This window comes from Accipiter gentilis, chromosome 1, assembly GCF_929443795.1.
Source record: "Accipiter gentilis chromosome 1, bAccGen1.1, whole genome shotgun sequence".
Classification (NCBI taxonomy): domain Eukaryota; kingdom Metazoa; phylum Chordata; class Aves; order Accipitriformes; family Accipitridae; genus Astur; species Astur gentilis.
Genome location: NC_064880.1, coordinates 20,839,419 through 20,867,285, shown reverse-complemented (window position 1 = coordinate 20,867,285; position 27,867 = coordinate 20,839,419). Strand labels below are relative to the sequence as shown.

Below are 27,867 nucleotides of genomic sequence, written 5' to 3'. Positions count from 1 at the left end.
AAATTTTCTAGTTATCTACACACCCACCTATTTTTCTCAGGTATTCTCCCACTGTAGCCGTGAAGATAGCTTTGCATTAGGCCTTATAGAACATGCCGGTCTCCTGAAAAGAGCTCTTCCACCTCTAATGAAGTCGTGTGGTGTTGCCATAGTAATTTTTTCTTACCTGTCTGTAAAATGTCTACCCTGTTTCATCACCACAAGCCTTATCTTCTACAAAGCCTTCTGCTCCACTGTGGGATGCTAATATTCAAGAGGAATGCTGGCCGATGGCAAGAGCATTAGCCCGGACTTTTGCAAAGTTGAGTTCAGAGTCTTACTCCCAAAGACTGTGCTGAGAGTGGCCACATCCTGTCCCTATATAAGGATGGCATATGATGCATAATCTGAGCCCCTACCCTTAGTATGTGCAAAGTGAGAAAATCCAGGTTTGTTACCCCCAGAAAGAAGCCAAGTCCATCAGGCCACGGCTGAGCAGTGGGAGCACACAGCACTGCAGTGCCCACACAGCGGGCAGCCTTGGCATAGACTCCCTGCTTAGGTCTCTTCATGTGAAATGTGAACAATGATATTCTTCTCTCTACGAGATGTTCCATGCAAGTAGACACAAATATTTAAGATGCTCAGTGGGACCATATAGCTACAAAGTACGTTGCAATAGAAAGCTAGGAGCCGAAAAGGCAACTAAGAGCCAGTGAGACACCATGAATGGCCATCAAAACCATCCTCTGTCCACTTCCATTGCCTTCACCATCCAGCAACCACTGTTGTCCTGTGCAAAGCCACCCCTTTCCTCTAGCTCAGGACTCACCTGGCTGCCCCTGATGGTTAACATGTGCGTGGGAGTAGGTGTTTCCATTATGCCATTGCTGAGTTCTCCTCAGGCATTCAACAGTTTTGAAAGCAGATGAGCGGTAAATGAGAATGTGGTAGCTACATTTTGGTTGCCATAGTCATCCTGCCAGAATAAATGTCCTTGGGCTCAAGGGACACATCCAGTGTCACCCCTTCAGCAGATGAGCGATTTGGTGTAGGTCCACGGCACTTAGCCCTTGTGTGATAATGGTGGGATCTGCTACCACGTATCAACAGGTGACATCTTTATTTCTCTTTTGAGCTTTTCTAGCAGATTCTTCATCTGGTTACCTTTAAAGCTTACAAATGGCTGCCTAGTCCTAGGAACAGTAATTTCAGCACCTAAAATCCCAAATCCAATTAAGGCATGGGGATAGGTGCTAGAATACATAGAGAGAAGAAAAATATATTAGCAATGGCATGAAAGCATTATCTGCATCCCTTAGCCTGTTCTGTGCAGGCAGGGTACAAAATTGCTATGAATTACAAGTGTACTTAAGAGGTCTGAAAAAATAGATCTGCAACAAATATCATGTTCTAAGTAGTCAGTGGAGGTTGTGGTTCACTCCTCCCCATCTAATTCCAAAGTAAGAGACAATAGTGATGTTTAAAATTTGTGGAAGCAATTAAGGAAGAAGCCATGGTGTCACGAGGCCTATTCAGGATTGTGGGACTGGTTTATGGGTTCGCTGGAGAGTGTGGGCAGACAGGGAGGCTGGCGGCTGCTCAGCCAGAGCGGCATGGAAAGGGGAAATATCGTGAAGGTTTGGCCTTTTGCACAGTGCGCACCAGTGAACAGTTCACTGAAACATTATATAGGTGCTGCGGAATGTCTGCTGGCATGAGGCCAGCTGCAAAAGATTATTAAAAAAAAAAAAAAAAAATGGAACAATGTGACCAAAGACTCTCTGGGAATAAATCACTGAACTCTGGTCAAGTCTCTGGGATCTCAAGGCAAAATAGTGCAAAGAAAGAATGTGGATAGGCTACAGGAAATTGAATGTCTCCTAGAAGGACCTGTATCATTTTTTCCATTTGTTAATGATAGCTTTGATGTGATTTAGAACTCAGCTGGTTGGACTATTTAGATCCATCCATTTGGATACCGGTAGCAAGAGGGAAGCGTAGCTCACAAAGACATGGTGTTTATGACCTGGCAAGGATTTTTTTCAGCCGATTATAACATTTTTCAACTGCTTAATGTCCTTGTTGGCTTTGAAAGGTTTCTGAACCAAATATTAGACAAGCAAGCGTAAAGCAGGTGCACTGTTTTGCCTTGGCAGTGGAGAAAGAGCAGAAATGATTCGGGATGGCATTTACTCAGGTGCTTAGGTTTGCCACTATTTTAGAAGGATCAGAAACAATGTGATTCAAAGCAAAAGTTAAAATAATAGTACTACTGGGGAAGTAGGAATATATTTCAGCATCAGATCCTGTATTTGAATAGAGGTCAGTTCAGAGCAAGAATAACCTATTTCAGACCTGTCAGAGAGGTAGTGATGATCAGTAGGTATAGATGGTGCTGTACAAAATTGGGAAAAGATAGGTACCTATCCCACAGGCATGCATGACCCAAAGCTGAGATGAAGCTTTCCGATACTGCGTAACTTCCGTTAATCTATTTACGTTGTAAATGAAAAGTAACCATTAAAAATCTTATGCTTCCAGAGGGAAAATAGACACTCCGTAAAAGTTAATATCCAGAATCAAGTCTAAATAGAGACTTTTGTTTATAAATATATTTTGTAAAGGGCAAGAATAAAATGAGTAAGAAAAAAATGTAGAAGCCTATAGAAAACATAATGCTGGATTTATTTATTTTTTTTACTCGTTCTAAATAATGGTAGTGTGGTAGAATAGCTTTATGGACTTTTTTCCTTTGATCAGATGCAAATCCAAGAGCAAAATGGAATCCACTTAAGTAGGATATGCATATATGTCTTGTAGGTCACATACTGCAGGGCGTATTTTAGTAAACCTGACCACAAGACCCTAAACACTACTTCTGATAGCAGAGAGTGTCTAATGCACACTGTTCTTGAGGGTAATTACCAGGAAATGCAGAGGGATCAATCATACTTGATGCACTGAGCAATTATATTTTATCCCCTGAAAAGTCTTTTACTGTTCAGGGGATGCAAAGTGTGTGAATTTCATTTTAGCATGGAAATATTGTTAGGAAAACAGCAGCATTAACAAAGCAGACAGGCACAGTGTAAGACCATGAAGCTGCTCAGATGTTAGGGAGATGCTTCCCATAAAATAATCCCATTTTAGAAACGTGAACTAAGAAAGAAATACCACCATGGGAATTTGCAGTTGAGAGGAGGTCTTGGAAAAGAACCATCCCCTACGCAGACCCAAACCCTACAGGGGCAGGCGTTGTGCTTCTGTCAGCATGGACCCTAAGATGGGAAACAGTTAAGACAGTGAACCCAGATCCAGGCAAGAAGATGGGATGTGATGAAAATAGGCTGTGGCTGATTTAAGAGTGATAAATACCAGGTTCTTTGAGAGAAGAGAGAACCATGTTTCATGCTCTGCTCGAGGGTTTTGGATACACTGGTGGGGACTTGGAGCTCCTTGCAGGCTTAGCTCCTGGAAGTGGCCCATTGTATTGGCAGAGTCGGGTCGCCCGTTTTGCCGCCAGCTCAACCACCAACTGTCAGGGCGCTGGAGGTTTCTGTTCATCTAAAGCATCTTTCTTGGAACTAGTGCAAACGCGTGGCTGTTTTCCCCGCTTGCTTCGTTAGCTCTTTGATTAAACTACCTGCGATAGTAAAGCTGGAAGAGATGATTTCTGTTTTCATTAATAAAGCAGGAACACAGAACTGGACAGAGCATCTGGTAGATGTTGGTTGTGTGGTGCAGCTGGGATCCTCTCAGATGGTCTTCTGCTGCCCACCGGCCCTCTCGCAACTTCTGCAGCCATCCGTGGCATGCTATCGATGGTCTTACTGAAACGTTGGAGGGCAGAATACTGCTCTACCAAAAAGCAAGGCCATCTGCAAACTTCATCCATCCACGGTTATCTTAGAAACGGGCCATCAGCTCTGGTTTGGGAGGCCGGGATTTTGTGGCCTGTCCAGATCTCGGGCAGCGATGTGAAAAACTGTGCTGTCCTCCCTGAACTAACTGGTCCCCCGCGGGTCTTCAGACTAAAAAGAGACTTGGAAGCGTAAATCAAAACTGGTGGTGGTTTCTGGTTGGTTTGGCCAACGTGGTCAGAAGGGTGACGCCGCCTGGAGCTGAGAGCGCGGCCTGAGCCCGCGGCAGGCAGCAGTGGCGGCGGGGGCTTGCGGCTGCCTTCCTGCGGCGCCGCAGGCAGCGCGCTGCCGCTCCCGCCGGGAAACGGAGGCAGCAGGAGCCAGCGCTGAGAGCTTTTCATCTGAAATCCCAGAACGAGAGGTGTCATGCAGATGCCAAGTTTCGTTAAGATGAAAGAAGCCTTATCGGATGGTGGGTCGCAGATTCGGGTGGGTTTGATCCATCACCTCTGTCTGGAGGGCCGCAGCTCAGCGGGGCTGCCGGGGGCACGGGCGGGGATGGGCCCACACCTCCGAAAGGGGCTGACATGGTCCCTGCCTCGCAGAACAAAGCCTGAACGAGCCGTGTCTGTTTCAGTGTTATCCCCTTCTCATTTTTTACTAGCCGCATCTCGGGTAGTGATATTTAACCAACATTTTTTCTTCTTTTTTCTTCTTTTTTTTTTTCTTTCTTTCACTTTTGCTCTTTGAAGTTTGTCTTTCTGAGGTTTGTGATGGGGTATCCCAAAAGTTCCCCCTCCCGCTCAGCCAGGCAAGGCTGGGGGGGGGGGGCTTGTGTAGCCCTTCCGGATGCAAAACGATGAGAGGTTTCACAATTCCCTTGGCAAGAACTCATTGCAAGTATGTCTGCAAAGCATGCGGGCGCTAAGAAATTAGGGAGGCACAGAGCCCATGTGAAGAGTCATGCCTGGGGGGGGCTGTATAAACCAGATCGCATATGCCACACAAAGTCCGAGCCTGTGTTTGCTCTTCACCCTGTCAGACCATTAACACGATTCCACTTGCACCCAAAATGGAAAAGTGGCGTAAAAAAAACTTTGGAAAATAAAGCAGGCAAGTAATCAGGCTACAGAGAAGATGCGTCTGGGTGTTTTAAAGTGTATTCACAAGTTAATTCAGGTAGGAAATTATTCTGACAGGTAGAGAGTAAAGTTTACTCCCGTGGGCTATTTGTGCTTTATTTAGGGCTTAAATGAAGCACAAAAGCTCACGCAAGACAGAAAATCCTTCAACGTGGAAGACAACCCTCTGGAGGTAAAATACGGCTAATCTAACGCCACCTTCCCCCACAGTGTTTGCAATTGCTGCCTGAGAGCGGCATGAGGGGGTCCGCAGCCCCTGTTAATCCCAGCCCTTGGCGTGCCTCGGGACCGGGGTCAGAAGGCCTGTTTCTCCAGTACCTGTCTCCATGTGTAAATGGTCTCTTTTAAGCTCGCCTGTGCACGCTTCAGGGGTGCCAGGCTCCCAGGGAGGATGAACGCCCCTTGGAGACACACGTGGTTGTTTTTAAAACCATGCATTGCTGTCAACAAGCTTGTAAGCAGTGGCAGGCGCCCAGCCTAAACCGGGACAGCCCTGGACCACTGGTAGCTGGCAGAGAGCTTTTTAAAGTGTGGCTCTCCCCTCAAGTGAGTAGTCTTCTGTTCTTCTTATGGTTAAAACATGGACACAAGCTACGCACCTTGCACTTACATTTTAATGCGGAAATGTTATTGTGGTGTCTGAGGTAATTACCCGATTGTTCCTTTTACTGCATGTAATTACAACAAAATACTACGGGGATAGTTTATAGCAACTCAGTGTAAAAAAATTGTACATGAAAGCAGTGGTTAGGTTAGGTGATGTTTACACTTCTTCCACCCTGAACAGGCTTTTGCAAAGAAACTTACCCGCATCTACCACACGCTAATTAACTGTTCCTAAGACATTTTCATGGTGAACGCTCAGGGCTTGGTCCTAACCTGTTAGGAGGCAGCTCTACTCCACTGAAGCCAAGTGGGCACCCACCTGAGATGAGCTGAAAGCTCCCCTCCATAAGCTAGGAGGCATTTCCTCCTCCCTCACCATGCTGTATGTCTGAAGCCACAGCATATCTTGCGTTTTAGACTGGCACATGCCAGATGGAATTTATCCCTGGGGTTTTCCTGAAGCCAGATTTACACAGTGTTTTGAGCAAGAACAGCATTGCGTCTTCTATGGAAAATACTTAATATGTGATAATGTTAAGACTTTTCCCCACCACACTGGGCCACGTCCTTTTTTTCTGTCTCTGCCTATGTAGACATGGCATTGCACTGCTTAGCTATGTTTACATTGCTTGGTTACACTTATAGGGTCTGGCCGCCTCCTGTGTGATTTTTTTTTGCTCCAGACCCCCTCTTCCTGTGTTTGAGGGGGAAGACACCCCGGGTTGGCTCTCTGGTGAAATAGCATCCATACCACCTGTATGCATTCTATACATATTCATACATACAGATTTATCGCATCAGGGTGAGTTCAGGTAGCTTACCTGATGCTTAGCTGCCATTTCAGGGACTAGGCTTTCTTGCTTCTTAGCTCTGTGCTGTATCTACTCAAGCAAACGTAAAGGGTTTAATGTGATTGTTAGCAGAGGTAATGGAGAGAGTCCCGTTGATTAGAACAGGACCTGAATCAGACCCTTCATTTTCCCCCGCTGTCACATGGGACGCATTTATTATTCTGGCCTGCCTTTATTTTTTTCATCTGAATTCACTGCAGACATTTTTTCCATCGTTATCTAAGAGGTTTTGGAAGGAAAAGTTGCATTTTAAAAAGAGCCTGCCTTGCTTCAATTTATTCAGCTCACCATTTCCTGACTCCAGCTGTGCCCTCTTGCTCTAATAGGGTTAAAGAGGTTGAGTTCCCCCAATGCTAAGTAGAGAGAATATCTCAAGGTGATCAGGACCTGTGCATCTAATATTCTTAATTGTTCTGTGCATCATTAAAATGTTCATGCATTTCATGCACTTCTGGCTGAAAATAGCCCATTCAGCTTTAACAGCTAATTACAAGAGTGACCAGGCATTCACATGGCACACGCATGCTTATTGGATATGACAGATGGATATGTCCGGACCTCCGATTCATCATTTTATATTTCCTTTCTGAAAGGCTATGTTATCACTGTGCAAATAAACTGTAATTCTGCCCCGGGCCCGACTGCTCACACAGGAAAAAGGAGGGGGAAGAAGCGCACCCCATGGGCACCTAGGCAGCTACATAGTGTGGGTGCTAGCTGCGAACACCGGAGGCTGAGGAACCTTTGAAGACTGGCTTTGCTGTAAAAGGGCTGCTCACTCCTTGGAAACGGGAACAGAGGGGACAGATTTTGAGCTGTGCCTCCGGCAGATGCGGCACAGAAAGCGCAGCTCCAGGGGACACAGAACAAAGGTGGCTGCAAGCCCTCTGTGCCGCGTGACTCTCGGCTGTTGCACGGGCCACTGAGGCTCCTGACACACATTCGGGCAGTCGCAGTCTGCTCTGGTTGAAAGTAGGGCTCCCCGAGACACCCAGCTTTGCCGTCCGCAGATTTGGAGCTGGCACGAGCAGCTTCATTCCCTCTGCCACCTTCTGCCCTCTGCCATCAGGGCCACAGCCGCTACGGGGTCCGCGACGGGTAGCATCGCTTTGGCACAAAGGTGGCAGGCTGCTGGGCAGGACCCCTACCCCGAGCAGGAGTGGGCCCCCAGGTTTTACCTACGTAGCGACGAGCTGAGTAGCAACACTGGAAACTCATTGCCAGCTGCTCTGGGAAATGCAGTGCGTTATCTGTATTTCTCTATTAACGTAGAGTTTGCAACCCATTTAAGAAATTTTTTAAAAATGTTTTCCCTTTAAAGAGATCTGTGCCTTTTCTCTAAAAGGTGTTTTATTGTAATGGAACAAAAACTTGGTCAACTGGAACAGATATTTGCAAACCACCGTGTCTAAAAAAAGAAACTTCTCTCCTGAGGGAGGAATAAGATGCCGTTGGCTCCCCTACCTCTTCAGGATCAGAAGAAGAGCTGAAGACTTGTCCACAAGGTCCGAGGTGTAACCAAATCCTCTGCATTTGCAGGTGTTGGGAACTTTTGGAGATTATGCAAAAATATAAACTGGCCCCATATGTGGGCAGACATCACACAACCAGCTGACATGAAGACGTTTTAGTTACAGCACCAAGAAATGCCCCATGATTTCAATGGAAATTTGTACAAGTAAAGAGTGAGTCATGCATATTATGGAACCCAGCCATTGCCTAACCTGCAGAAAATAGATTATATGGTCGTAGGCATATAGTTCTGGAAGTAGCTTCAACTGATCATCTCATCCGTCCTCCTCAAGTCTGATGGAAACAACTATAGTTAGACTGTCCCTTGCAGAGATTTTCATGGACTGGTCTCAGAAGCCAGTTATGAGCACACCAGCTTCACTCCAGTGCAGCCTGTTCCAGCACATGGTGATTCTTAGAAGTTGGAAAAAAAAATTTCCTAATATCTAACCTAAATCTCCTTTGCTGTAAATTATATCAATTATTTCTTGTCTCAGAAACAGTGGATGTGGAGAACAATTGATTGTCCTTCTTTTTATAGCAGCCTTTTTAACATTCCTTTTTTTATCAGACGACTAGTCTCTTTTCAGTCTTCTCTTTTCCAAAGTAAAAAATTTCCTTTCCCCTCAGCTCACTGTGGAAGTCGTGTTTTCTGAATCATGTCATCCTTGCAGCTCTCCCTTGGACTCTGCAAAGGTGGTTGCTCCTTCTTAAATGCTCTGCTGGAGCATTTCTCTACATAAAACAGCATCAAGCAGAGTGGGATAAGAATGTCTTATAAATATGTCAAAACAGAGAGGGGCAGGGAATAAATAGGTATTAGACTAGCGAAAATGTTGATTTGTTGATTTATGGTTTTTTAAGACCAGAATAAAATTGGGAGTGAAGTTTCTTCTGCATTACATGTTTTTTTCTGCCAGTTGTACTGTTTTGACCTTTCCTGTCGCCAGGAGGTATGTACTGACAATTGCTATTGTATTAAAACAATCTGGTCCTAGTTAATCAATGAGCAAGGCTCTCGGTCTCTACTAGGCTACGTGTCTGGATTTCCTCCTCCAAATCGTTCATGCTTTTTCTGTTTTGATGTTCAGCCACTCCATTAATAAAACTTCTGAGAAAATTGCTTACCCTCTCTGTCAAAGGATAGCATGTTGCATGTTCCAGTATCTTGTAGGTCTGAGTTTCGCCTAAATAATTGTTCTTACTCTGGCTTGGATTTCAATTTAAAAAAGCATTAACCCCATATTTACTCAGCATTGACAGCAGCAGACCATTCATAGGATTTTATGTTCTGAGGGTAAATAGCTCATTCCCTTCACTGTTCATTAAAACAAATACAGTTTGCGCCCTTTGTCTGTTCCCTTAAAAAAAAAACCCAAACTTTACTATATTGCTCACCAGCGAACATTTCATTATTTATTGTTTAATTGCTGTTTCATACTTGGCATAAAAGATGTAAAATAGGATGTTACTACTAGAGGAATAATTACTAGTGGTGAACAAGAGAAAAAGACCCAAAACATCAGTGGTTGTGGAAATGCTATTTCTCACTCGGCAGCGTTCGGTATCATTAGCCACGATAGCAAACCGTCTCAGCCGGCATGGTGAACCCTCACACCATGAAGCACTTGTAATCGTTCCTCTGTGGCGCTGCGCCTTGGAGAGATACCATTTCCTAACTCGTTTCTATTGTTTTGAAATGAGATCTACAGTCTGCGGACACGACCTCTTGAAAGGAGCTCCGTGCTTGATCATCCTCGTCGTATTTAACTGGGGTTTATAGTGTCCACTTGAGTCTACTGACACAGTGGGTGAGGAAATAGAGAATTAATCTTCTATCACATTCCCTTCTGTAGAGAAATTTCCTAATTACACATAGCAGAAAATTACTCTAAAAGTAGCAAGAGGAGACAAAAAAAATCCTTCCCCTATTGTGGGCATGGGCAATATTAATTGAAAAATTGTAATTTATTCATGCAAAGCTTCTAACTACACCTCATGTCCGCAGTGATTTCCCATACGTGGAACTAGCTTTGCCCCCAACAAGGACTTGTGTTAGGAAAATAGAAGAACATACTATAATCACTGTTTTGCTTCGGGTTAGTTTGCTTCGGCTTTTCTGTTCATATTTATCTGTGTTTCCAAAGTTGAGAAAAATCCCTTGATAATTGCCCCTTCTCTAAGATCTTCTCACTGTGGCAGTTGTCACACACACACTGAGAATTTTCCATTTTAATATTCTGGTCCATAAGCTGCTAAGAGCATAGATAAGATAACGAGAAATGAAAGCCCCCTTTTTAAGCATTTTTTGTTTTAAAATGACAACTTTAAATATATTACTCTATTTAGAAAGAAAAATCTGAGTGGATGGCATGATGGGTAATGATATGTAAATGACCATTCATGCATGAAAATCAGGGCCACAGTTGAATGTATTAAGCAATGACTGATATAATCATTATTTTGGATTTTGCATCTGAAGAGGGGGATTGCAGATATCAAGTGAATTGCATATTTAAAGAAAACATTCATGTGTGTGTGGAATAAAGAATGTTTTCGACATCTTTGCGTTAAGTATCCTAGTGTTATGCTGTTTGGACTTAAATAAGGTCAATATGTTGGGTTCATGCTTTTCATATTATCTCTGGCTCTCGCTTTGGCAGATCCTCCCTTTCCCTGTTTGTGCAGCATGCCATCGGAGTGCCAAGTTTGTAATGTCAACTCTCTTCAGCTCCCTGTAACGCTTTTATCTACAGAAAGCTGCCTACTGCTCACATGGGGGCAGAGCTCAGGGAGAGCCATTCGCTGGCATTTTAAAAAATATGTAAAAATTCATCATTGCTGCGATCCCTTTGTCGCTCTCACGCTTACACATGCTTCCCGCGCTAGCAGGGCGGTGCGGGAAACTTAATGCTGCAGGTCTCATGGAGCTGCGAGGTCGAGCCGGCAGCCCCCATCCTGGGTTGCCAGCGGTCCCTATCTCCGCACGCCACAGCTGTGGCCAGGGTGATCGCTCAACTGGCAGTTTCTCTTTCAAGGGTCGGGGCGGCTGCTCGAGGGTTTGGGGCGGCCACGGCACTGGGGTCACAGGTCGGGAAGGAGAGAGGCAGCACGCCGGCACTGATGCTTCGTATGTATGGCTGCTCCTTCGTCCCCCAGCGCGCATTGGCGGTGCTTCTGCGGTTGATGTTACGGACGGGGAAGCGGGACCTTAGCGTGGGCTCGGAGTGCAGCCGCTGTTCAATCACCTCTGTAAATTTATAAAACTTGTATGTGTAAATACGTGCGTATTCTGAGTAGTGCTGCCTGAGTGTAAGCTACGGACGCTTTGTTCTGGTGAGCAGGGGTGACGGGCAGCAGGAAGACTGTCTGAAGCTGACCCCCAGAAATGAGGAAAGTGTCTCTGGGGATTGTTGTCCAGGAGGTGACAGTATAGCTCACTTCTTTGCTGCCTGGCCAGAGCTCTGCAGCCGTTCTGCTTTTAAAGCGCTGCTTTCATGAGGAGAGCGGTAGTCCAGACTGAAATAGGGAAAGGATGTGGTATCGGCAGATACTTGAGATAGTGATGTTTTCTTGTCTTATCTCGTTTGGTATTAGGAACCTTAAAGAAAAAATGAAAATTCCATTTTGGAATAGGAGAAAAATAAGCTTCTGTTATACAATAGCTACATTAATGGATTCCTTCTATCAAAGGCAGAAGAAAGCTGTGTTACTAAATATAATTAATGCATCTCGAGTTTGGAGAACATTATGCTAAATGTCCATGATACATTCTCTGTCCCCTTCGGCAGTAGCACATGATCAATTTTGCTACTCTGTCCTTACCTAATTATTGCTGTCACTAATGAAGGGAAGTAGAGAAAAACATGTCTTAGTAGGTTAATAAGCCATCCAGAAAATTATATTAGCATGATCAATCCTTAATGATTATGGTTTCTCATAATATTAGATCACCTGAAAGGTGTTTTTTGTAGGAGATGGGAGGGGAAGTAGATATCATTTTGCAGCCATTCTTCCAGGTGTGCTCAGTTGGGTTTTGGAGAGAAAAGCAGCCAAAGTTTGGCCCGGGAGTTTTGACTGCTTTTGCAAACATTGATTTACTTAGTGGAGCTAGTTTATTTTGTCATAAAAGCACCTGGAAGAGCAGCAAGTATGGGAGATTTTCTACCTTCCCTCCCTCCACAAATATTTGACGCATTGGCTTTCACCTGGGCTGATGGCATGCGTGTTCTGTGTTGCTTTTCGTAAGTTTCTGTGAATAAGCTGGCAGTCTCAGATCAGTCTGAGCAGCTTCCAACTGGCATTTTCCCCCTTCCTCTCTCCATGATGATACACCTTCATTTGCAGTCTAGTATCTGGTTTAGCACCTCTCAGGATTTCTTTCATTTGTTTCTTTTTTGTCTCATTGATGCTTCTTTAAGTACCCATGTATGCCAGTACTGCAGCGTACTCAGGACATGTTTATTTTGATGAAAGCATTTCTCTTAGAGCATGTCCATGGCATTACAACAAAAAAGCAGAGGAGAATGATCCTCAAGCATCAGGCTCTTTTTTTTTTATTTAAAGATTTCCCCCAAATTAAACGGAATCACAATCCTCCCTTTTAATTTGTTAATTACACTTCTGCAATGGTAATGCAATCAGTGAATATAGCTAAAGTGTTTGTGTGTGGGAATCAATATTAATGAGAAAGAGTATATTTGCAAAGTGTGATACATATCAGCTATTTGCTGTGCGTCCGTCTGCTGGTGTAAGACTGCTCCAAACTGGACCCACCTGAGCGATGCAAGGAAGCACAGCTGCAGGAAGAGAAGGGCGAGAGTCCCTTCTATGCTTTCCATGCTCGGGGAAAGGTATGGAGCGGGGTGCACTGCCATTCGGGCAGGAGAGGCCCGCATTTCGGGCAGTGCAGCCCTCGGAGAGCTCAAGCTCTGAGCTCAGCAGCTGCGGCACCTTGCCCAAAGCAGAAAGTCAGGGCTTTCTCAGCCTGCCTGCCCTGAATGACTTCGCAGGTGACAAAACTCTGAGCGAGCTCATAAAGGTTAATCACGACTAAGTGAGAATGAAATCTGGCATTTTCCTGCTGGGCTTCCAATTTTCTGTATATGCAGTGTATTGAAGCTAAGTGAGATTAAATGTTTAAACCTTTCATGCCATATGGCTCCCCCTATATCATAAACACATCTGTAAAATTATACTCAGAAGGGCAACATCATTCTGGTGTAAATAGATTCAAATCCACGCTTCTCTACTGCTCGTATCAAAGCTGAGTTTCACATGTCACACTAAACCTGTTTGTCCTGTTAGTGGAGGTCTGGGACGTTTTTCCCGACACAGTCATGTAAATTCTGGGTGACAGCACAAAAATAGATCCACAGTTTATCCACAGACCTGGCCCACGGAGGCTTCTGCTCCTAAATCTTTGCCACTCTTCCAGGAGTGGCTGTGCTACTCGTGAACTCCCTTGCCTTTCTGCTTAGGCTGTTAGCGGTGCTGCCAGTATTTGTCATAGGTTTTGTGCTGTGGACATGACTATTCCACCACAAAAACCAATGAGTACAGTAAGCCAGTAATGGTGCTACTCATGCAATGCCTCAACCTGCCCACTAATAATGGAAATAAAAAGGAAAAACACGGTTCGACTGATTATTTTTTTTTCCCATTTGTCCTGAAAGGTCGTCTTACTGCTCTACATTTTCATGCAATTAACTGATGCAGTATGTTTTCGTGTTTGTTGAAGAACAGGATTATATAAAAGATAGGACCTACGCTGCATAAATATTGTATCTCCTCCTGCAGGACTTAGAAACTTTGCAGTTGCCCTCATCTTGGCTTCTAGCAAGTTCCTTAGGTGCCTGCACTCCTGTGCACCCTGAGCTACAGCAGAGGCCCAAGGACTGCCTAGCTACAGGCTTGGGAAGGCAGAAATACCTTTACACATGTCAGGACGGATATTTTTACAACTAGCTCTGAGCTGGATTTTCTTTTTTTTTAAATGGAAATTCTCACTTCTAGAGAAAGGAGCAAACACAGGGATGAGCCCTGGTTGTACGAGTTTAGAGGATCAGCTTAGTGGTGACAATTGCAGATCAGGGAGTGCTACTGCAGAAATACAAAAATCTTCTGGGGCAGGAGCTGTGAAGGGGGATTGGGGATCGCCCTTTGCGTACAGGCTGACCGCTGAGCTGATGGAGGAAGAGGCAGATAAGGAGCCGTCTATCGTGGCTCCCAACTAAGGGACAAGGGTGCAGCCTGGCTGAACGTGGTTTTTGACTGCCACTTTTGGCACCTGAGCTGCCTCCTTCTGAGACTCTGTTATAGAGCATGAGCTTGGCACAAATCTTCTTCTCGACTTCTGAGCTCCAGGGCAGCTCCAGCTCTCAGTTACGTGTGTGTAACCTGCATTAGCATCACAGAAATAAACAGAAAGGAGTATGACATGGAAGAAAAGCAGGGTGGGAGAAGCAAACTGCGCTCCTCGTGTTGAATTCAGTGAAAGGTAGACCCAAGTCATTTTTATAGTAGAGCCACTTTACACCACCCTGATTATGTAAATGGGACATAAAGTAAATTGGACTTTCACTCGCTCTGACACTCCGTTCCATTGCCAGAGTGATTTACAGAAGCCTTAGTGTAAATTAGAACCAGGACCGGTGTCTGCAGTCCACATTTTAGGATTTAAAACCAGTCATTTCCCAAGATAATTGTGGTGCAGTCAAGACTAAGAGCAGCTTCCTAAAATTGGTTAATACCCAGATTTGGGCTTCTTCAGTGGCTTAAATGGAGTGGCATATTATCTCCTCTATAGTCTGCCTAAAAGATAAATTTGATGTCTGCGAGCAAAGACATGAAATTGCTATAGGCTTCCACTCTTATAGCCTGCCACCTATTTGATTTATGTGATAAGTGATCTCAGATGACCCTCCAAGGCACTGAACCATTAGAGAGTTATGTTGCACAGCGATAAGAAATCTTCAGAGATACCTAAATCTTCTTTTACCACTGGGAGTTTCATCTGTTCCGGAATAAAGAACATTTTTATGTATGATGTTGCTATCTTGCTAGCCATACTAATATTCAAAAGGATACACAGACTTAAATCAATAGCAAAGTGACAAAGACCTTAAAACTGAAGTGGTCACCAAGTGGATGCTAGACAGCTCTTTTAGGTTTTATCTTTGTTCCTTTCATTCTGTTTCTGGAAAGATGAGTAGCTGTAAGGGTTCACATTCAAGTCCTCCGTTAATCTTTCCACCAGGTAGGAAGCTGGCAAAAGCACCCTTTCAGTGCAGAAAGCCCTGGAAATTCAAATCACCCATTTGGGACTTCCTTACTGCAGGCTTTGTGAAACCATGGGTTGGATCCCTCCTTATTTTTTTCATTGAATTTCTCTAAATTCAGTGATCTAGGTTCCTCTCTGCATAGAATGAATAAAAGTGCTTAGGACCTCAGGTGGGATGTTAATTCTTGACAGAGGTCAGGGAAAGCACAGACAGGTAATTTCTGTGGTTTACATCCAACTATAGCATCTTCCTCTGCAGGAAGGCACTGCTGATTCACAGTCCTCCAACAGAACCTGTATCTAATGCAGTATTTGCTTGACAGAATTTGCTGTAAGTGCAATGTTATAGCATGTATATAGTCCATATGTTCCATCCGTCAGATTATCTTTGCATCATGTGTTTAGTGCATCAAGCATAAGGTATCTGGCAGCAAGCTCCTGTTTCAGGCAGTATGGGATGCAGCTTCAGCCCAGACGTACAAGAGGAAGAGGAGGGGCCAGAACCAGTCCCTGCTTTTCAGCAGAGCCCAGAGATGCCGCGCCTCATTGCAGGTCCGCAGGGAGAGGGTGTTTGGCAGTCCAGAGAAGGGATGATGCGGGTTTCGAGCCTGGCCTGCTCCCCTCCCTTCTGGCACATAGGGCCAGCAGGCCACAAGCAGCTCACACTTGACTCTCCTCCTGAGTAACCTTTGATGGCCATTTTTCTGACAATAAGAAAAGCGTTATGATATTGGGTATTTTCCTGGACTGCAGCTTCCCATCTCCCTTGACACAGCACTGGGGTTTAATGATCCGTGTGGCCCGGCAAGCCAACCTGAGGGAGGAATCAGACATCATCTTTTTCTGTTTCTCCTTGATCCTGAAAAATCTTCTGGTCCTTGCAATTAGGACTACAGTAATCTCCTTCCAGGCCCTTTAGTAACGGTCTTGGTTGGTGACCCATCGCATTGCATGCATCCAGCTGTGGGCATGTCCACTTGGTTGTTTTGTTTGCACTGTTGGGCATATTGAAATACATGAGAGCAGGGACTGATGCCACAAAAGCTTTGGCAGCATTGCAGGCATGTTTTTACAACAAGCTGTATCTATTCCTTGAAAATTCTCCTGCAAGGAAGTGATTTCTCTTTAAAATTAAATTAATGCAAGGCAGAGATGAATAGTCCCCACGTGCTATTTGGCTTTTAACTCAAAGCTGTTTATGAGGGGGAGCTTTTGGCAAAATTAATTGAGCCTCCTCTTCCTCAAGCTGGCAAATACTGTCAATGCCGGTCATCGTACACCTTCATAAATCTGCGATGTTGGCATCCCACACACACCAGGCAAACATCAAATTTTGTAGGGGGACCACACAAGAGTGCAATAATCACAGCTGTTTCATGTCAGCATTCAGAAAGCTTACAATAGGGTTTTATTCAATGAGCCATTCCTTTTGAAATGCCATTAGAGATATTTGCTAGGAGAAACTGGCCTCGACTAATCGTATTTAATTTTTTATCAAATGCACTGTGGGAGCAGCAGGGATATACATGAGGCAGAAACAAGCAAATGGTGTTTATTTAGAATAAATAAACTTTGAGTAAGAATTGAATCCATCCCCTCCTGGCCACAGTTGTACAAATACGGGCAGGTCCCTACAGAGGTCTGTAGGGGGTCATGTCCTGACTTCAGAGCCGGATGCTCTTGGAGACCTCCAGCTGCGCCTGCTGAAAGGAGAGAACAGCAGTCAGATAGATGTGGAGGAGCAACGCTGTTCCTGTGAAACCGTTCCCGTCCCATTCACTTTTAGCCACGATAAATGAGGTTCAGAGGGTGCGAAGGCTACCCGTCTTGCCAGGGGAGGCCTCCAAGCCCCCAGACTGGATGACAGCTGGAGAAGGCTTCTAAGGTTTCTAAGACATTGAGCTGTGCAAAGTGAGAGGCGTGCGGCTTTGCATGGGCCCATGCCTCTCCTCCCAGCAGTATCTCCTCGTCTGCCAGAGCTGCTCTGTGTTGGGCCCTGTGTTAGGGTAATTGCAACTGAAAAATTGGGGGCGGTGGGGAAAGGAAAGAAGCCAGAAGAGAATGAGAAGCAAGGCATGACAGGAAGCAAGACAGGAGGTAAAAACTAAAGATGGGACTAGAGAGAGCAGCAGCGCTTAGTAATAATGTGAAACTGGTTTTATACTAGTTATTTATGGAACTCAGGGCACTTCCCAGACACTGTTTTCATGCACTAATTAGGCTCTATCCAGGGCAGAATCAGGGCCTTCAACACAAGGTGCAGGTGTGCTCAGCACGGGGCCTTGCACAAGAGTGAGCTGTTTCAGAAGCGTGTCTTTCCTGTCCAACATAAACTCAGCATTGCACAGGACTGAAAAATCATGAATCAGCCCTACAAGAATAATTCATTTTTAAAAATTATAAACTTGACAGTTTCTGGTATTTATTAAATTCACAAGCTTTTGCTCCACAGCTCTAAAGCTTAGACATACCTTTCAAAGCAAATAGGCAGAGAAACTGAGGTCCTTATACATTGAGATAATCTACCGGCTGTGATTTTAAGACAAAAAATATAACCTGAGAGTCACAGTAGAAATATGAGAGCTGGAAAACACTGAAAATTGAATCTGGGTGGCATCAAAGCAGTGCCAGGCTGTATCTACATGGTCTTTAGCGAGAAGATAAGAGCACATTTTATCAGCAATCTGAACTGGCTGGATACATCTAGTTCCTCCCCAAAAACCCTGTTAGGTATTTGCATCACGCTGAAGCCATCCCATTAACCTTTTCCAGCACTTGGCTGAGAATCGCAACATGGAAGTACCCAAGATGGGACCTGAAGCAATATAGAGGCTGGCAAAGGTGGTCTGGTTTCCTGGGCAGCTAGCTCAGGTATGGCACAACCCTGGTGCTGTTTAAATAACCCGCCCATCGATAGCGGAGAGGTGGTTTCAAGGGCTGGCCCTTGGTGGTATGGAGAAACCAATCAAAGGCCCATTGGCATGAAGGAGAATATTTCAGGTCTCCTTAAGAAGTTCTGAGTCGGGTCCTGAGCTAGGTGATAAATAATTTCCCCAGCATGTTTGTAGGTGTGAGAGAGAGCAAATTTGTATTTATTGAGATGGAGCCAGACGGCAGGAGTAAAGCAGAACAAGGCATGTCAGAGTTTGGATTTATTACCGATACAGTAGGCCATTTTCTTTTCATTTTCATTGTAATGCCGTTCTGAGCCTCTGCCAGACTGTGAGAGCAGAGTCATTCGTGAGTCGACCCCCTGCTTCGCACCCTTCATTTTTCTCACTTTGCAGGTTTGACTGAGCTAATGCTTTCAGGAAAAAAGACTTATTGATTAGAGTGAAGTCTCTTGCAGCATCTGGGCTTTTATTGGTCGAGTTTGTGAGGTGTTTTTAGCCATTTGGTAGAGGTGCAGGTAGTGTTTGTTCTAACACATTTAGTAAATTCTGCTGGCTTCTCTGCCCTGGTTTCTCTTTCTCACTTCATCCACTCGCCTTGTCACCTGCCCAGAGCACTCCTGTTAGGACTGAAGCATGCGGCGAGATCACCTCAGCTGCTCTGAAGAGCATTCTTCTCCTCCTCCTCCTCCTCCACTTTTTAATTTGCACATTGTCTTTCATTCCAAAATACAGAAGTGGCTATCAACCCTCATCTCTACATGATTTTTGTTATTACCTAGATTTTATAGCTAAAAACAAGTGGATATCCTGTTAGGGTGAGCTAGAGCAAGCTTTGTTTGAAGTTCTTCTTTCAACAATAACCCACTGTGAGGAATCAAGTCAGAATCAGGGATTGCGATGAGCGTGCATCTGATCACATCAATCAAAGGGAGACTCCATAATATAAAAAACAATCATAACAATTCATTATAGTCATATTTCTGTATTTTGAAGTGTGTGTTGATGATGTTTTATGCTGTTTCTTTGTTGCGTTCTCCAGTATAGCTAGAATATATTGAATAAGGATTATTATATTAGTGTTAGCAGTCCTACAAAGCCACATGAAAACTGAACTGAGGGTCTCTTGAGTTTGCCCTGTTGCATTCAGAGGCATGTTAGCAAAGAGAGATTGAGATATTTGTGTTTAGCTGGTGTTGCCACCTAATTGTCTCTGACCCTCGTGGCTCACCAGCTACTCTTTCCACTGCCATTTGCTCCTCACAGTATGGTCCGTCAGGCAAGTTACATGCATGTCCCTTGTGTCACTTAGGAAATAGGGGACACTTTGTATATCAGCTCAAGTCTATGAGCTGCTGTGCGTATTCCTAACCATCCCATTGGAGCTGCTTTTCTGGCAATTGCAAAGAGTTTACTTCCATCCCACCTTTTACTTTCGCTGAGCATCTTGGGAAGAAGCTCGTGCACAGAGATTTTGATGCCTAATTGTTAAAACAACTAAACCACCAGTCATCAACTCCTAGTAGAGCATGAGTCTGGGAAGCTGTGTGGATAAAGTCATAGCATGATTTGTTGGGGTTGTAGCACTCTCGACTCAAAGAGATTGAAGTGTAAAGAGAAAGTAGAGGTGTCTATGGTGGGGGGACAGTTTGGGGCTTTTTGTTTTCTCCTGATATTGCAGGAGATAAGCACAGAGTCAGACCAATCTACTGATGAAACTTTCAGTCTGTTTTTTCAGCTATGGAAACAAAGTAAAATGTCTCAAAAATGGTCTCTTTCTTGTGGGACTTGCAAGCAATACGGATATTCTTGAAATCACAACTATCTGATCTGAGTGCAGTGGGAACGCCAGCAAAGGACCGAATGATTAAAACAGGAGCTGTTGTGGTTACCACAGTCCATTGACTCTAAATTGTGTGTAGTGCCTTCCCAGCTAAAGAATTTATATTGCTTAGGAGATTGAGGTAGTCTCTGAAGTGACTTTCAGATAATGTTAGTGACCTTCTAACCCATGTTAGCACGTTTCCTTGAACTCTGGAAGTTGCTAATCTTGGTAATACAAATAGGAACTTGCAGCTTAACATTTCTCAGTTGCGTGAGTAATAAGTGGTGGACTTCAGCGATTAGCCTCCCTGGAGCCCTACTATGTTGCTACCAGGTCTTGGCATTAAACCTCAACAGTTGCTAATATGAGAACTACGTAATGTGCATGAGAAAAAGAGAATCGTATGCCTTTTATTTTTAGAAGAGGAACCCAGAAACTGGATTATTTTTGCTAACAGTTTTTTTTTAGTTGGGATATGAAAGCAAGTGCAAATCAGCAAGTGCAGCAGGGAAAAAAAATTAAAAAGAGCCACCTTAGAAAATGAGCATCCACTAGTCCTCAAGCTAAAAAGCAGCAGGAAATGTTGGGAAAATAACTCTTTCTAAGATGTCAAGATTTATCAAAGCACTTATCTGCACAGCACAGATAAAACAAGCCCCTGTGTGTGTCCGTCCTGGGTGTTGGTGCATATGCCAGCGTGTATATCTGTGTAGGGAGAGAAAACACACCTTAGGGAAATGTTAAGAATAATATTATCTGCGGTTACTGAAAACAGGAAAAAAAAGAGAGACAGATAAACAACTGTCTTTTTTAATCAAGACTGCTGCATGCTCGGACACTTAATGACAAAGTGCATGTTAACTATGGAACACTGGATGCAGAGCTTCTTCAGAAAAAGCTGAAGTAGTGACCTATTATTTTCTACTAGAAATTAAGAACTGTGTTGTGCCTTACTGTGGATGTTCTTCTCTGAATCAGTTCTCTGAATCACTTCTCTTCAACATGCTCAGTCTTTCAAATGCCTTCCTTTAATGACTTAAGTAGCTATCTTACTCAGCGTGTGATGTGGAACTGTGTGAAGTCCCTGGTCAAACCACACCTGCTGGACCGTAATAAATAGAAACATTCCAGGGAGGAAAAAAAATTGGGTGTATGTTTTTAATTAAAAGGAAATACAAAGGAATTGATTTGCAGAATAACAAAATAAAGGAATTACAGCTCTTTTCCATAAAGAATATATCCTCACCCTCCTGAACTGGAACAATTGTCATATTCCTGGTAGGTGAGGAATGCTCGGCTGTCATAAGTTCTGCCCATAGGTCCCGTTGTCCTTTGCCTGTAGTCATTCATTACATGTCCTGTCTAATATCTTAACCACTGGAAATTCCCTGCCAAGATTGGTTGTCAAAGTTATCTCCTCAGTAAAAGAGATTTCTATATTTAAAATGTAAATGAAACTTAGTGAAAAACACAGGCCTGGGTACAGCTGCAGAGAAGTGGGGAGGAGCTGTACAGCAGCATGAGCCTCCGGTGCTGTTGGGTCAGGTTCACACAGGCAGCACATGAAGATGCTAATGGTGTGAGGACATGGCACTTGGACACCTTGTCCACCCTTGTACATTGGCTTTTATAAAATGTGAGCCTAAAGAGTTCCTCAGTCATTTAAGGAAACAGAAAAACCACAGCTCAGACCCTCCCTACAAAGCCTGACAATGCAGTAAGAACAAAAATCCAGCATATGTTTCCTAGTTTCCCCTTTGTTTTTTTGTATGTGAATTTTATGGATATAAAGGTGAGCAAACTTGTACAAATAGGGCAAAACCCTCTTTTTTTCCTTTTAAGATAATCAGAATGCTCATCATAGGTGAATTTTTTCAACTTAATATAGTCTAAATTCAAGCATGACTGATAATAAAGTGCTGCAGCATAGCTCATACTTAAACATACCAACACTTCCTTTGACTATATTAAGCCTCAGGAAAAAACTTCTTAGACAAACCGTCTACCTTAGGTATTTCTGTGGACTGTATCACTGCAGTATCTAAGCATATCACAATCTTTTAATATACTTGTTTCCATATTCTCTGTTGGTAGACAGTGCTATTATTCCCTTTTTACACAGTGGGAAACATGACAGAGGTTAAGTAACTTGTCCAGGGTAAGAACACAAGCTTGTTGAAAAACAGGCATCGGGGTCACACTTGCTTTTCTAGGGACAAAAGCCCTTTCTCGTCCAACAGCTTTGTGAAAGCTTGGGACTTCCATCCTTTCTTGAGTAAATAACAAAAGCAGCCTATTTCAAAGTCAGAGCGCTCCAACGCGAAAGCCTCCGGTAACAACCCGGTTAACGGGTAACACCCAGGTTAACGGTCTCACATAGTGGATGTACAACATCAGGCAGGTGATTTGTCCCATCAATGTCACTGGGGCTACCGACACACTTCAGCATGTCCACCAGGTTTGGTAGGTTGGATCTGAACGTGTAATAAGCCTACACCACAGTGGTGACTCCAAGTGAAAGAGGGAAATGAAAGAATGACACTGCAGAGGTTGTTTATGCAGATAACAGTATCAGTCAACGCTGATTGATACTTAAAGTCTGCGTTGGTTTAATTATTCTGTAACTGGCAGAAGGATATCGCTAGGTACTGTGTCTTGCTAGAAAGCAGCATCTTTCGAAAGATATCAAAAGGTGCTTATAAACTTTACATGTAGATAAGGTTTCTTTTAGATCTTAACAAACCCTCTTCTTGGTGCCTACCTTTGTGGTCTCTCTTTCAGTACTCAGCCATCAATATTTTTTGCAGTCCTCTTACACCTGTATTTTTATTTTCCCCTTAGTTCCTTCATGGTTTTGACTTAAGGGCCAGGTACAAACCTTACACAATTGCAGACATTGGCGTTGGCTTTCCTGGGTTTCAGGTTTAACCTATGCTGGAGATCGTCCCCTCCTCTAGACAGCACTAAATCTTTCCTGCCAGAGATAACTAGTCCTTGGGGCTTGTAGCTGTACTTCTGAAGAGAAAAATGGTTTGCCTTTGGAATGGCCTAGATTGCACCACACGGCAGGTAATTTCAAAACATTTTCGAGGAAAGCATCCCCTTGGGTCCGTCCCAAGGCCTTCACTGGTATAGGACACAAGGCAGAGCGTGATGCTATCAATACACCTCCATTATTTTCCCAGGGAACAAAGCAGTGAGGCTGAGTGGTGACACAACCTTCCTGGGCTACAGCTTGAAGGGGTCATTGTTTAAGTGGAAAAGGAAGAGGAAGGGTCTTTCTCCAGTTTCCCTTTTAACTCCATAATTCAGGGAATTTATCACAGACCAACATGGAAATCTCTGTGTTTGCCCCATTCAAAAATAACATCTGTTGGCCAGGCATCAGCTCTGTGAGAAGCGCATTAAGCTGATGCAGGAATAGATTTTTCTAGAGAGAAGTGCTTTGCTACAGTGCTGTCTTAACTAATGTATATTCTTCTGCTTTCTGTCAAACAGTCAATGAAGGCTCAGGTGAAACCAATCAAAAAGAGACATCGACCTGTGACATTTGCCAGTTTGGAGCAGAGTGTGACGAAGATGCAGAGGATGTTTGGTACAGTAATTTGGTCTACTCTTCTATTTTAATGAATGTTGTATTATTTAAAGGTACTGTGGTTTAGAAAGCATTACAAATATTAGATACTCAATTTTCTGCACCCAGAGATTCATCACACAGTGATTGAGGTGGTTATTACTCTGAAAAAATGTGTAAAACAGTCTGGTTTATAATTTTGGAACATGTACAATTTAGACAAAGTCTAGAAACACAGTTATCCATTTTGTTGCTGTTATAACTTATGTTATTCCATCTGGGGTTTTACAGCTTTATACTTTGGTAAAAATAGAATTGGGAAAAATAATTGACCTAAAGCTTTTCCAGTTAAAAAGTATCATTAGTATTATCATCATGTTAATTCATGTGTGGCATTAGAAACACTGGGAAATCTGTCTCGCTTTTTCCTAGTTGCTGGAGTTGAAGACCTAATCCTCAAATGTTTGAAATAATTAGAGTGTACGTTTAGACATTTTCTCAATGGAAATTGTTTGGGTTGGTTTTGGTTGTTTTTTTTAAAGAGGTTTCCAAAGTATTCAGGGTTTTTTTTAATATTTTAAACCTTAACCACATAAGTTGAAGGGAAATATTTATATCTACTTAGAATTTTTTTTTTTTTTTCATTTTGCCTAGAAGCTATGCAAACATCTATCAAGCCAACTTTAAACTAGTCATTTTATTGTGATTTTGGAATTGCCAATAGATCAAAAAAGCTGCTATTCACAGAGATGTACTTCTAACACTCCCTTAATGCCAAGCCTCGTATTTCTGTCCAAGTAATTAATACAAATTTAGAGAGACAACAAAATAATCATGCAAACGTTAGAGCTGTTGTCTGGATGATGCTTCTGAAACTGTGGGCTGGTGGTAGCTAAAGGATGGATACAGAGACTGGGCAGTGAGATGTCAATAAAGCAATATTGCCCAAACTCCCAACTTGGATGGTAGGAATGGAGCAGAGAGGAGTCAATGAATGAATGAATGAGCAGTGAACATGACAATTGGGCCCAGTGTTGGGCAGCTGACCTCATCCAGGCAAGGTATCCATGCACTGTTGGTCAGGCATGAAATTATGAGCATTTCTGCTATTCAGTGAAGAAGCTTAGGAATACGGTCATGGTCATCCATTTGTGCTTGTTTTCATTTTGTCTTGCCAGGCTTTTAATAACCTCCGCTTCTAGTCTTTAAAAAACACCAAGTAAACAAACCACAGAGGCCTTGCTCTGGCTTCGGTCATCAGAAAAAATTGTGGTGTTGAAAAACAGGAGCAAGATGCATCATGGTTATAGGTTTGCAGTAATGTAATGAGATTTGTGTGGAAGAAATTGCTTAATTTTGACTTTGCTTAAGAAAATTACCCCAGGTGTCAGGATTTTCATTGTCTCCTTGACCGGTTGTCCTTGAGAGTTTTGGTGGTGCAGTGTAGAAACAAAACCATGGTAAAATTAATATATCAAAATTCACAGTCTAGTGCTCATGTTTTCATAATTAAGTGCACTTCCAAATTGGAAGGCAGGAGAAGAGAGGGGCAAGGCATAAAATTAGCTACACGATAACGTTATTAATCATAAGCACCGAGTAGCAGTGTTTATTTTTTTCCAGAAATAGCTTGGTAAAATAGTCTGATCCAACCTACCCCAGTTATGTTCCTGCTGCAGCTTTTGCACTATCTAATTCCTCCCCTTTGAAACAACTTGGCTTATACAGAGCAGCGTAAGGACTGCAGGAGCTGACGTTCTCAATCTTTATTGACAGGCGATCTTTCTGTAGGGGAAGACGCTTCTCGGGGCGGGAAGCAGGGAAGGGCATTTACTGGGAAGATGCTACCAGACAAACTGTTAAAAGGCAGGAAAGCAGATTTCCAACCAGAAGTACAAAGACCATGTAAAGCCTGTTAAAGGTCTGCTTTGAAGTAAACAACTTCATATGCCGTACCAGAGCCCTGTTTTCCTGTCCCTGCCCCTTGATTAGTCTTGGATAAACGTCTTTCTAAAAAATGAGCCTTCTGGGTTTTAGCTCTTTGTTATTCTTATTTCTAGAATAAAAGCAGACTATGTGTGGGGGACCTACATCCCTCTTTTAAATGCACATTAATTGAATTTCCATGTTTGGCACCAGATAGACATATTGTCCCACTCCCCCTGCCAAGATCTGGCATGCAGAAAATGTCCTTAGATTGAGTGGGAAAAGAAATTTCAGTTTTTTATTTGAACACTATTTTTACGTGGATCAAATTTCAGATGTAAGCTGGGCTCTTTAGCTACCTCACCTGACCGATGAGCTTTGTAAAATCCGAATGGGGTCACTGGGTCCAAGTGGCCCCTGGACTTGTTGTTACAGGGTGACGAGCCCGGCACCAGCAGTGTCCCCTATCAGAAACAGTTTGAGGGTGCAGGGTCAGTGCCTGATCCATTCCAGGTAAGAGGGATACAAGCTGGTAGCAGAGCCAGACCGCAGAGAGCTGGCGATATGAGGCTGGCTGTTTGCCTAATATTTCTAGGGTGCCAGAGTAGATCAGAGAAGAGAGCACAGGTGTGATAGCAGATGTGGTTGGGCTGCTGATGATTTAAAGTGACAATTAACATTATTCTGCATTGCCACAGTCTGTTATTTTGCAATCCCTTGTCTCTGGTTTAACTCTTCCTTTTTTTTCTCTTTTTTTTTTTTTTTTTTTTTTTTTTTGGTTATTCATTGCCAGTTGTCACTCAGCTAAATTGTGCTATTGTACTGTGTCACCATTATTTTTAAATCTTCTTGTTTGTGTAAAACCAATCTGTTAATGACTAGACTCCTGGGATTCTGATAGAGGGCTTTTGACATAGAAGACTACTTGAAGGGGTAAGATATGTGTGTGAACGCTCTCTGGAAAGTACAAAGAAAAGGCAGAAAAGAACCCACTGTAATAACAGGTCTTCTGCAGCATGGTAAAGCACACATGTATTATTACCTTATTCTGCAGTCTAATATCACAAGGGCGCATGCAATTTGGCATTCCATTAGTGAATCTCTTTCTCTAGGTTAAAAACAAAGACTGTTCAGTTGAAAGTCTTTAACATCTTGCTACTTTAATATGTGAAAGCTTCTTGTCACTAAGAGGATCATGTATTACTGGCATTATTCCCACCTTTAATGCATTTTGCACCAGTGGGCTTCATGAATATTTAAAGCAGGGCAGTGGCTATGCTCTTTAGCACTGGATTGCAATCTATTGGTAAATCAGACATTTGGTGTTGCTTACTTTGGGTTTTATTTCTGAGCTGGCTAAGGAATAATTGATTTTGTAAGACAGGGCTACTCAACGTAACACCCCGAGAGATATACTTAAAAGGAAATGAAGAATGAAGCGTAACATTCTGAACCGTGGTGTATTTCTAAGATCTTCCAAAAAGCATCTATGAAATACTCACTCACTGTATATAAATAGTACTCACCAAATGGAGTGCCTGCTCATCTGCTAAAGTGGCTTAGTGTCAGTGCATAACCACGTCAGAAACCTGGATTCCAGTATTAATCTCCTCCTTATGGGCCACTGAGGAAATAAGAGCACTCTCTACACTGGACAAGCCATGGTTTGGATAGATACTGGGCAGCTATTTCAGAGGTCCACAATGTGTCCAAGTAAGTGGAAGGAGATAAATAAGAGGAAAAACCCTTCTGTTGAATTTCCTGTTGGAAAACGCTGAGAGGACAGGAGTGTTTTCTTAAAACAAGATTAAAGCCTGCAAACCTCTGACTTGTAGAGTTAATCAAAATCAAAATGATGAATTGGGGTTAAATATGCATGCTTTTCCTTTGAATTTCAATATCAGCAGGTCAGCCAGCAGCAGTCTCAAAGTGCAGCATTGCCCAGAATAAGATGCATTTTGCTAGCTATAAGACAGACACACAGAGATGTACAACGTGCTCGGGAGAGAGTGCTTTTCCTGTAGCCTGGCAGCATCCAAGGAAGTAAGGAGGCCGCCTCCGCATATGGCTCTTCTGCCTTCTCCTTCCTCCCTCCTGGAGGCTGCAGGTGGAGGAGAGAGGCAGCAGTATCCCTGGCAGGAGGTGCCTGACCTCAAATGGGCCACTCAGGGGTTTGCACCAGTGATAAAAAGGGGCGTAAATACCCCTGCTGCTTCCCACAACTCGGTCCCACACACCCCAAGGACTCCTCCTTGGCCGAGCCTAGGGTTTTGTGCCGTGCCATAGACACCACGCTTGTGGTAGGCAACTTTCCTCCTTCCTCATGAGCCTGGCCCACGCTGGAGGGGTCTTTTCCATTTCTTGCAAGCAGACAAGGATCCCACCGGGCAGGTTCAGCTCAGGAGAAGATGCTGAA

The 27,867-nt window shown here is 43.5% G+C and overlaps 1 protein-coding gene across 1 annotated transcript in view; it reads left to right on the top strand.

Annotated features, from left to right (window-relative positions):
* The window catches only part of TMEFF2 (transmembrane protein with EGF like and two follistatin like domains 2), a 132,528-nt gene that overhangs the window by 54,256 nt on the left and 50,405 nt on the right, over positions 1-27,867 (top strand). The window contains exon 5 of the mRNA XM_049794186.1: positions 23,450-23,546. Coding sequence (XP_049650143.1) covers positions 23,450-23,546 — 97 coding nt within the window. The remainder of the gene's footprint in view (positions 1-23,449; positions 23,547-27,867) is intronic.